This window comes from Haematobia irritans, chromosome 5 (assembly GCF_050003625.1).
Source record: "Haematobia irritans isolate KBUSLIRL chromosome 5, ASM5000362v1, whole genome shotgun sequence".
NCBI classification, from domain to species: domain Eukaryota; kingdom Metazoa; phylum Arthropoda; class Insecta; order Diptera; family Muscidae; genus Haematobia; species Haematobia irritans.
Genome location: NC_134401.1, coordinates 138,091,502 through 138,103,544, shown reverse-complemented (window position 1 = coordinate 138,103,544; position 12,043 = coordinate 138,091,502). Strand labels below are relative to the sequence as shown.

The following is a 12,043-nucleotide window of genomic DNA, read 5'->3' as shown; positions in this document are numbered from 1 at the left end:
TGATAGATAACTCCCCAAAAACTGTCTTTATTTTAAAGAAGCCGCATCTTTGGCTCGGAATCAATACCAAATTCCAAGTAAACTTTTTTGAGTGCGGTTGTGATTTTTTCAGTCATTTCATTCAGATCGGACTGAAGTGAGCAAAATCATTACTGATAGGAGACAAACCACTGAACTACACTGGAAAAAAAAATATATTGTCGTGAAGATAAAGATTTCATCTCCCTAAAATACGAATGCGAAGCATCTCTGATATAAATTTTTGTTTCTTTGCCCAATAGTCGATAAACTTTTCAATAAAGTCGTTTTTACCTTATAGTTAAGTGATTCGACTTAAACATGGGTATCTGTACATTAAAGAAAATTTCGTTGAACTAAGATCAACTTAGCTTTAATAAGACCAACTTAAAAATTCTTTTGACTTTTTGTATCTTGACTACAATGCAAAAAAAGCTTTCAAAAATAGGATATGTTACTATATAAAAGGCGTTTCTTACGTGCAAATTTTTTGTTTGCAGTCGATTTTGAATTTGGAAATTTAAGTTGCTTTAAAAAAATTTTGATACCACATGAAACGAATAAAAATTTTTTTCCTAGAATTAAGTAAGCAAAACTCAAACTTAAAATAGAATTGGGTATTAAAGGTATTCTTACCGTTTCTTTGGTTTGGAATCAATACCAAAATCATTAGCAGAGAAAATCTTTGGAACCGAGCATGTTCTAATTTTCATTGCAATCCTTTGTCATTCTTGTTACAAACCAATTGCCGAACTAAATTGTCTCTTGTTCTCTTATTCTAAGGGGGTGGTAGGGCATGATATAAGTACAAAGTTAATGTGTCCACTAAGACCTCAGCTCACAATGTTAGCAGAATGCGGAGGTGTTAAAACATTTTGCGTCACAGGCGAAATACGAGTCATTCGTAGGCTTGCGAAGCCATGAAAGGCGAAACGAACAACAGTACCACGGGAACACTGAACGACAACGTATCGTAACGAAGAAACATAAACCAAAAAAAATCAAACGCACGAAAAAGCTCATTAAATATTACACAGTTCAAAAAAAAATAGAAAAAAAGCAAAAACAACAAGCACTAACATAACCATCTTACACACATATGTCTTAAACCTAACCTAAACAGTACTGAAGGAGGAAAGGCAAGGAATAAACACACATCCACATACACACACACACCCTAAAGTAACATTTTGCCAACTAAGCAGCAAGAAGAAAATCATAAAATCCTCCATACACACACACATTTTACCCCTCCTCTTAACAACTCAAGGCAGATAAAACATATACGACGACAAACGAGAAAATTGTTATAATATTAAAGAAAATCAAAAGAAATATATAGAAAAAATATTAAAAACAAAAAACAAGTAGTTATTTCAAATTAAAAGCAACATAAGTTAACAAACCCCCCTCTCTCGCCATCTCTCATTGTCATACTACATCACCAAACCACAGAGAGGGTAGAAGAGAAGAAAATTTCAAAACGTTGTATAAAAAAATCAATAATTGCCAACAAGCCAAAAGGTTAAAGGCACTCACCATCACTGGGGCCTGCTCTGCTCGAATTGCAACAATGACCGGCCACCATATGGAAGCAGAATAAAAATATATAGAATCATAATTGATATAGTTTTAAATAATACAACATAATAAATTGTGAAGAGTCAGTGAAGAAATAACAAAAAACTAGAAAATTTACTAGAAATAGAAAAAAAAACAACAGATATTTGTTTGCTGTGAAAATTTACAAAACTTAAAGGAGATAACCAAAGAAAAAAAAACCAACAATATGTTAACTGTGGGTGGTGGAGTATGCCTGAAAACACTTGTGGCCATTATTGTAATGCTAAGCATTCTGGGTCAATGCGAAATGTCATATTACCCAGGTAAGTTAAAAATAGATTTCAGAATGACGCTAATAGTACTTATCTATTAATGTAACTAACATTTGGTTTTTGTCAAGTAAGAAATAAAAATTATATACATACAGAAACATTGATATGTACATACATATGTATCTGAAATATACATGGTATTTGAGTGTATGTATGTTTTGTACAAGTGTTTGGATGTGTGTGAGTTTTCTAAACAAAAAATACCTGAACAGGTTAATAAACATTTCCCCCTCTCCCATCAAGTGTTTAATTGCCATCAATTTACTAGCATATTGTCACAGCTATCTACCGTTATAACTCTCTCTCGCTCTCTTATCTCTTATGTTTCTGCTTCTTCTACCTTTTTTGAATAGTTAATGACATCTTCCATCTTCATTAATAATATGGAGAATGTTGCAATTCACAATGAAAATTTAACCTTTCAACCATATGCGTGCATATTGTGAGAAAGCTGAAGAAAACATATCCATGTATACATAAAGTATGTTGGTATGTGTTTACACATGAAGGTTTAGCTTCTCACATTTTTATATACACTGTAGCCTACAGGCTCAGTCATAAAATATCATACCAACAATTGCAGGCAGTCATCTCTACGCAGTTAGGAAAAAAAATATCCATTCATATTGTAAAGGTCTTCTTTGCCTATTCCCGCTGCCCCTCCCCCCACTTTCTCCAGTGTATAGATCCTCTTGCAAATGTCTAAAAATATAGTTCGCATTATTAGTTTTGAGTTGCCATATTGATAGAAAATATGGCAACTATGATATATTAGAATATTTTTTGGTGGCAGAAAGCAAATTTTTTTCGGAATTTTAAAGGAAGCGGGAAAAAGCTTCCACATAGAAGTTGATAGCATACGTGATCTAACCATATTGTGTGGATAGCCAGAAAAACATTTGGAAATTCTTCATTACTTTTAATGTAAAGAAATTACCTTTTTGAAATTGATTTAATTTTCACTTCTCAACTTTTGTTTTAGGCTGTTTTTTTTTTGGCAAATTTCGCAAATTTATAAATTTTCTCATTATGCAAGCCAAAAAACGTAATTTCCAAAAAAATAGTTTAGAAATGCACAGACCCATTTCTCGGCAGGCTTGGAATTGCTTACGTATAGATAAAAGTAAGAAATTAAGAAAATAAATTTGAAGAATTAATGAGGAAGCAATGCAGCGGATACTTCTGCCCTATGTAAAATTCTGAGCCAATTTTGCACCACTTCCGGAATATAATAAAACAGGTTGGCTGATAAGTCCCCGGTCTGACACATAGATGGCATCGCTAGTATTAAATGCATATTATTTTTATATAGTACCAACCTTCAAACGAATCGTGTCAAAATTTGGTAAGTCAATTAGTTTGTGAGATAGAGCGTCTTTTGTGAAGCAGCTTTTGATTGGTATGCAAAATTCAAACGAGTTGAAATGAGCAAGGAGAACGGTGAACGCAGTGGACGCCCGAAAGATGTGGTTACCGACGAAAACATCAAAAAAAAAAAATACACAAAATGATTTTGAATGACCGTAAAATGAAGTTGATCGGGATAGCAGAGGCCTTAAAGATATCAAAGGAACGTGTTGGTCATATCATTCATCAATATTTGGATATGCGGAAGCTCTGTGCAAAATGGGTGCCGCGCGAGCTCACATTTGACCAAAAACAATAACGTGTTGATGATTCTGAGCGGTGTTTGCATCTGTTAACTCGTAATACACCCGAGTTTTTCCGTCGATATGTGACAATGGATGAAACATGGCTTCCTCACTACACTCCTGAGTCCAATCGACAGTCGGCTGAGTGGACAGCGTGGAAAGACTCAAAAGTCCGCTGGCAAAGTAATGGCCTCTGTTATTTAGGATGCGCATGGAATAATTTTTATCGATTATCTTGAGAAGGGGAAAATCATCAACAGTGACTATTATATGGCGTTATTGGAGCGTTTGAAGGTCGAAATCGCGGCAAAACGGTCCCATATGCAGAAGAAAAAGTGTTGTTCCACCAAGACAACGCACCGTGCCACAAGTCATTGAAAACGATGGCAAAAATTCATGAATTGGGCTTAATTTTTTTAAATTTGTTTCGTTTATTTTTAATCTTGTGAATTGACGGATGATCATTTATATAAGTATATATTTTATTAACGGACAATGTGCCATGGATTTTACGAACCTCTCACGAACACACAACAAAATCCGATATCATTGACATTACCTCCAAGATCTCTCTTGGGATGTACCGTGGTGCAATGGTTAGCATGTCCGCCTTACATACAAAGGGTCGTGGATCGTATCCCAGTTTCGACCAAACACCAAAAAAGTTTTCGGTGGTGGATTATCCCCTCTCAGTAATGCTGGTGAAATTTCTGAGTGTTTCAAAGCTTATCTAAGTAGTTTCACCGCATTGTGGACGCCGCTCGGACTCAAGCCTGAAATATGGGGCTGTCGCTATACCTAACCTATCCAAAGTGCACTTCAAACGAAAATCCTCTCTAAGATAAGCTAACATTCAATGATATTCAATTGCAGATGCAGATTCTGTGACGCTGGATATTTGCTCCTCCGGAGCCTTCGCAATAAATTGGTGAAGGAAAATGTTTGAGAAGGAAGATGAAACTCCCATTGAAAATGAAATGGCATTAAATTTCTCTTTGGTGATTGTGAAGAGTACATCGGAGTAATATTAGACAGAAAGCTGAAGCAATGGCGAGGAAATCACAGTGGCAACACAATAATATACATAGCCATAGTTGGACATACAATGCGTTATAATCTGTTGGTTAGAATTTCAGCAATCGAATTTCTAAGCCATTCTAAAAAAGTTCCGGAAATGGCATCTTGGTATTGGGAGCGCAAATTAAAAATGTTTGGGGATTTATTTCAAAAGAAATTTTAACAGGCTAATCAATCGAAGAATTATCCATTGCTAGCTGCTATTTTTCGTCAAGAAATACCGCCTAGTCTTTTGACTCAATCTACGAATCGACCCATTAGAACGAAAATATTGATCAGCCAGGTCATACGTCACCGATCGGTATAAGTGGTAATCATAAGGAGCAATGTCTGGGCAATACGTAAAGTGGGGTAGACATTTACATATGAGAGTTTCAAAATACGTTTTTACAAGTTTTACAACATGTGCGCAGCGTTATCCTTATGTAGAATTTCCTTTTCGTGCTTTTCCAAATATTGTAGCCGTGTATCACGCAATGCTCTGTTCAAAAGCATCAATTCAGTTTGATACAAAGCTCCTATGATCTTTTCAGTAGGTTGCAGCAGCCTATAGAACATCGCCCCAGCTGATCCCATCGCATACACAGTTTAAGCTCCTTTCCATGGATATTCGATTTTGCCGTCGATGTTGTGTCATGGTCGGTTACCCCAATATTTTTTTCGGTTGGGATTGTTGTGATGAATGCATCTTTTTCACCAGTAACCATGCGATGCAAAACCCCTTTCCTTCGGAGCAAATGTTTACAAGCTTCACACATATGTTTTTGCTGCTTTATGGGCACTAAACTTGATATATGGGAATGTAGTTATAACATGAATATAACAGGTTGGCTAATAAGTCCCCGGTCTAACAAAGAAAAACTCATTTTTTTGTCAAAATTCGTTTTTATTATTCAACGTAGTTCCCTTCAAGAGCGATACAACGATTATAACGAGCTTCCAATTTTTTGATACCATTTTGGTAGTACTCCTTCGGTTTTGCCTCAAAATAGGCCTCAGTTTCGGCGATCACCTCATCATCTGAGAACAAGAAAAAGTCGCTGGGGGCCAGATCTGGAGAATACGGTGGGTGGGGAAGCAATTCGAAGCCCAATTCATGAATTTTTGCCATCGTTCTCAATGACTTGTGTCACGGTGCGTTGTCTTGGTGGAACAACACTTTTTTCTTCTTCATATGGGGCCGTTTTGCCGCGATTTTCACCTTCAAACGCTCCAATAACGCCATATAATAGTCACTGTTGATGGTTTTTCCCTTCTCAAGATAATCGAAAACAATTATTCCATGCGCATCCCAAAAAACAGCGGACTTTTGAGTCTTTCCACGCTTCGGAGACGGTTCACCGGTCGCTGTCCACCCAGCCGACTGTCGATTGGACTCAGGAGTGTAGTGATGGAGCCATGTTTCATCCATTGTCACATATCGACGGAAAAACTTGGGTGTACTACGAGTTAACAGCTGCAAACATCGCTCAGAATCATCAACACGTTGTTGTTTTTGGTCAAATGTGAGCTCGCGCGGCACCCATTTTGCACAAAGCTTCCGCATATCCAAATATTGATGAATGATATGACCAACACGTTCCTTTGATATCATTAAGGCCTCTGCTATCTCGATCAACTTGATTTTACGGTCATTCAAAATCATTTTGTTGATTTGTTTGATGTTTTCGTCGGTAACCACCTCTTTCGGGCGTCCACTGCGTTCACCGTCCTCCATGCTCATTTCACCACGCTTGAATTTTGCATATCAATCAATTATTGTTGATTTCCTTGGGGCAGAGTCCGGAAACTCATTATCAAGCCCAGTTTTTGCTTCCACCGTATTTTTTCCCTTCAGAAAACAGTATTTTATCAAAACACGAAATTCCTTTTTTCCATTTTTTCACAATAACAAAAGTTGCTTCACAAAAGACGCTCTATCTCACAAAGTAATTGACTTACAGTCAAATTTTGACACGAATCATTTGGAGGTGGTACTATATAAAAATAATATGCATTTAATACTAGCGACGCCATCTATGTGTCAGACCGGGGACTTATCAGCCAACCTGTTAGTTTCAGTATTGTCTCATGTGTATATCCCGAACTACCCATGTGTTTTCAGTTCAGCAGTACAAATTTGGGCACTCAATATATCGGAGGCATATTCAGTAAAACAGGGAAAGTTAACACGGACATAGTCACCCAGAGAAGGAAGGAAGGAATGTTTCAAAAGCATCTACTGTTTTTATGTTGCATCTACTGTCTTCATTTATATTGGTTAAAGATTCTGTCGTTTTGTTTGGTTACAAAGTTAAGATGGACATAGTGCACGTAGAAAATTTGGAATTTGATCACATCAAACATGTTTCAAGAGCATAATCTTATTTTGGAGGTGGAACTTGGAACATTTTTGTCTTTCTTTAGAATACCACCATATTCATCACAATGAAAAAAGACTTTCTTACCTTCTTATCGAGTGCAAAATCCTTACGGTTGAAGGCACAATTAATTCTTATCGAAGTTATTATATGGCAGAAACTTCTTGTAAATATACAAAGAAGGGATAAAGAGATACACAAAAAGTATATTTTCAGCTAGGATAGCGATAATCTTATGTTGGCCTTCAAAATCTAAATTTCGGTTTAGCGGCATTAAAGTAGATTTTTTCAAGAGTTTTTTTTAATTGTGTTAACTAGATTTTTGCCAACATGAAAAGTAGTTTTGAGTAAATTTTGAAAAACATTAAAAGTAGCCGATTTTGAAGATTTTCGACTTTTCTATCCCTAAAATCAATAATGGGCTAAATGAATTTTACTAGAATTTATATGTAAAAAAAACTGGCGTTTGGAGAAAAATTCTTGAGAAAAATAAGATCAGCTATTTCTTGTTCATTACCTGTTCGTTGAAGAAGAAGAAGTAGTTGTCTACATGTGACCAACAGGTAGTAATATCACAGCAACATATAAGTGGCTGGGATAAGGCATTCTGTACTGAAAGAACTTTGTATCTCTATTTAAAATTTGCTTAGTATATTTTACACTTTTACTATGTTTCTTAATTTACAAAATTGTTATTGCAAAAATTATAGCAAAACTGGAGCTATAGGCAATCTATGATGTGGCAGCCCTTGCAGGCTGCACAGTTACCATTTTTCTCATTGTTGGTGTTGTTTCATTTTCTAAACATTTTTTTTCTTTTATATCATATCCTTGTATGTATGCGAGTGAATACAGATTTGTGTATGTGTCCCCTATACAACTAGCCCAGCGAGTTTTTTTTTTTTTTAACGAAGTCATAAACTAACAACAACAACAAATCCTATTTTATATCCACATATATTCGCCCATACACATTCGCTCTCGTACAATGCAAAAACGACTTGTTGTCGACATTTAGACGACTTCCGTTTTTAACTGTTTCCAATATCAATGTAACATAAGAAGACACACACACACAGTAGCAACCAAAGTTGTCTCATAAAACAGAGAACGCAAGAGCAGCATCAGAATCACAATCCATAACCCAGCGGCGTAAATCGAGAGCACTTTCGATTTAAATCATTCACGGAGCCCTTATTTCAGAGGCAATACTCTACGATTGGGTCTTATAAAATAATCCCTTTTGTAAGACCTCTTCCTTCTTTACAAAAAAAGTTGATACTCATTCATCATTCATTGCAAAAAACAGGCCTTAAAAAAGGTCTTTTTTTACTAAGATCGCTATTCCTTTTCTCATAACATACTTGTTGTGGCCTTTTGAAATGGCTTATCTGGGATATGTGTTTAAAGACACATTTTAAAGAACCCTAATAGGCCTTGTTTGGTATTGTGAATTACAATGTGTTCTTGCAACGAGGCAAAATAAAACGATTTTTAAAAAGCAACTCATATTCTCATAGCAAGCTCTTATAATTTACGAGACCTTTGAAAAGCCCTTATGCCGTAAGCCAATTTATAAGTTTTTCGACAACGAGTCACAAACATTATAACGGCTTTAAAAAAAGACATGTTCTCATATGCGCACTTTTTTAATCTAAGAGACCTTTGATAAGGCCTTATGCCGTAAGTTTATAAGTAACCGAAAGTTAAGAATAAAAATAATTTTGCACAATTTAAAGCAACACGTGTTTCTTCATTCGGGTTTGTGATTTCGTTTGAGCAAGTCGAGGTATTTGTTTTTTATTTTAAGTAGCTGAAGTGTCAGATATGCGGTAAGTATATATTTTTGACGAATATTATACTATATTGAATTATATTATAATAATAATTTTATAATAATTTTACTTATTTATTTAGCGGCAACTTCTACCATGAAAGCCAATGATCTGTTCAATATGTGGAAATCAGACGTCCAATACGAAATCAGTTCCTATGAAGAAGGCGATTTATTTTTTATAGTACAATTTTATATAGTACAAAATAAAATAAAAAGAATTCTGCACAAATTTTGGGTTTCTTGTTTATATATGAAATTTGGAGTAGGTCCTTTATAAGGTATGTAAACAAGGCCTTTAAACAGCCTTCATAAAAAGGCATTAAATTGGCATTATTTTAAACTCCTATTAAGAGGCCTCTATTTATATATGCTCCATAAAGCCCTTTAATGTATACATTATAAAAGGCCTTATTTTATCACACATTATAAAGAACTTATTTGAGGCACTTCCTAAAAGGCCTTAAAATAATGACCTTATATTAGCCCTTATGCTGTAAGTTGAAGTCGGACCCCTTGGTCGGCTATGACACCCTGTGTAAAAATACAATGAATATGTAATGGGAAGTCAATGCCTTGTGTCTGCAAATAAATACCTTTTAAAAGGCCTTATGAAGAGCTATTTCCGCCGCTGGGAAGTTCACACACACACACACACACACACACTCACGTAGATATTTTCTACAAAGCGTGTGAACCTATTCACTGTTCGAGGGGAAGTTACACAGGGAGCTAACAGAGTTTGAGGTAGGATTTTATACAAGGAAATAAGTAAGTGAATTATAGAAGCGAACTCTAAAGTTGGCCATGTAAAAAATGCACTATTCAATATTGATGGGGAAAAGTTGACCATCTTGGTTAATTACAAGAGGAAGTCAGTCTTGATTTACATGGAGTTCGTTATAAAGGAAGTGTGGCTTCCTTTTCGATTCATTTTCCAAAAAATGGATATTGAACAGCAAAATAAACTAAAGTTAAGGGGACTACTTTGAAGACAATCTATTTGAAACTTGCCAATGACCGAAATTGGGAGTTGTATTAATGTTTTTTCTGTTTTAATGCCCATAAAAAAGGAAAATATGAAGCATTTGCCCACCAAAAACTTTAAATGTTTAAGGGTTAACATTTTATTTGTTCTTATTTAATATGTATTGTATAAATAAAGGGAGTGGAGAAGAAAGAGGACAACATACCATATATATCACAAGCTTGGCACACTAAAAATTTTTCTGCAAATCCTATACAATTCTTAGAACAAAGGAAACGTTTACAAAAGGGTCACCAAAATGGCTCGTTTTTTGGTGCTTTAATAAGAGGAAAATACTTTTGTTGACCACAATGACTCGTGCTTTGGCCATTTTGTAAGAGGGAAATACTTTTCTTCTATGAATTTTGAAGGACAGAACATTTTTGGAGAACGAAAATGCTTGTCCACGTGCCGTTACTTCAATATCATATCCTTTTGAAGAATACCTTTACTTAAGAATAAAAATTGTACCTCTTCGATATTCAGATGATACTCTTTCAGGTTATAAATGCATTCCAAATTAATGATGTGTCATAATGGGGTTAACTTCAATGGTTTCCCCCAACAATTGTGTATGAAAATTTACATTTTAAAGTTAGTGTCATGAAATGGGAACTAATGTACATCTCGATTTTATCAGATGGAAGATCAAGGTATAAGATGTAGAAGATTTATTTTTTCCAGAATTAAGGTGTTGAAGTCATGGTATTTGTAGAACAGATGCCATTTCATCACCTTCTCCATGTCAGGCAAAAAAATCTTATTTTCGACGTGCAGACAGGTGGTGCTTTCGCCAGCATCTCGATTAGTAACCTAATGTATCCACCCAGAACTCTTGCTTAAGGTGATATCGACAGTCTCTGGTTAGTTCAATGATACGCCAACTTAGGGTCCTTGGACCGGTTCCTTATCGAAGCCTCACAGGCTATGGACTTTGGACAAACAAATAGTCCACAGAAGAACAATTCAGAAAAATTTGTGCAATTAAAGTCTTAATTGAGTTTTAAAAAATATTCAATTAAAAATTTAATTGATTCAACCATTTTTTTTAATTGAAACAAAAATCAATCACAAAATTTAATAATTAATTAATGAGATTAGTTAATTTTTTAATTGACTTTCAATAAATTTTTTAATTGATACTATCATTTCTGTGATTGAATACATTTCAATTAAAACTTAATTGGATCAATTAATTTCGTGATTGAAGACAAAAAATATTTTTATGTGTGTTTTTGGTGCATGATCTGAGCACCTGGTTATGTTCGTTATCCACTTAAGTCAGAAAGTGGAAGATTCCTGTCTTCAATGATGTAACTATTGAAAAATCGCCCTGGTGCAATGGTTACCTTGCCCGCCTTGCATACACAAGGTCGTGGGTTCGATTCCTACTACGACCGAACACCAAAAAGTTTTTCAGCGGTGGATTATCCCACCTCAGTAATGCTGGTGACATTTCTGAGGGTTTCAAAGCTTCTCTAAGTGGTTTCACTGGAATGTGGAACGCCGTTCGGACTCGGCCATAAAAAGGAGGTCTCTTGTCATTGAGCTTAACATGGAATCGGGCAGCACTCAGTGATAAGAGAGAAGTTCACCACTGTGGTATCACAATGGACTGAATAGTCTAAGTGAGCCTGATACATCGGGCTGCCACATAACCTAACCTAACCTAACCTATAGGATATCACGTGGACATCTGGAGATGGGTGGATAGCTATAGACACGTACACAGAAAAAATATTTCTTTCGCACGAAACGAAATTTTGAGACCAACGCAGTTTTCTTTTATTTGTAAAATTGTGCTAGGTCAGAAAGAGGAAGGTTCCTGCCTGCATAGAAGTGTCTTAATGTAACTATAGAAAAGTCGTCCGGATAGGATATCACGTGGACATATGGAGATGGCAGGGAAGCTAGAGCCACGAATAGAAAAAAAATATTCTTTCGTCCGAAACGAAATTTTGAGATCAACGAAGTCTTCTTTTATTTGCAAAGTTTTCTTTTTTAAGACAAATAAATATTTTTTAATAGTATCCGAGGTCGCGTTTATCCCCAGCGTTCTCTGTTCAGCCCGAATGAATTGACTTTAGTAACAAAGGGAAACTGCGATGGTGTAAAATTTAATCAGTTAAATTTTTCGAATTGGCTACCTTTGGCGCAATTTATGGCCTTCAAATGGCTAA

General features: G+C 35.5%; 1 protein-coding gene across 1 annotated transcript in view; it reads left to right on the top strand.

The window, feature by feature from the left end:
* Window positions 1–12,043, top strand: part of LOC142240066 (uncharacterized) — a 66,694-nt gene that overhangs the window by 29,302 nt on the left and 25,349 nt on the right. The window contains exons 21-22 of the mRNA XM_075311786.1: window positions 1,474–1,612; window positions 1,727–1,904. Of these exons, the coding sequence (XP_075167901.1) occupies window positions 1,474–1,612; window positions 1,727–1,904 (317 nt within the window). The remainder of the gene's footprint in view (window positions 1–1,473; window positions 1,613–1,726; window positions 1,905–12,043) is intronic.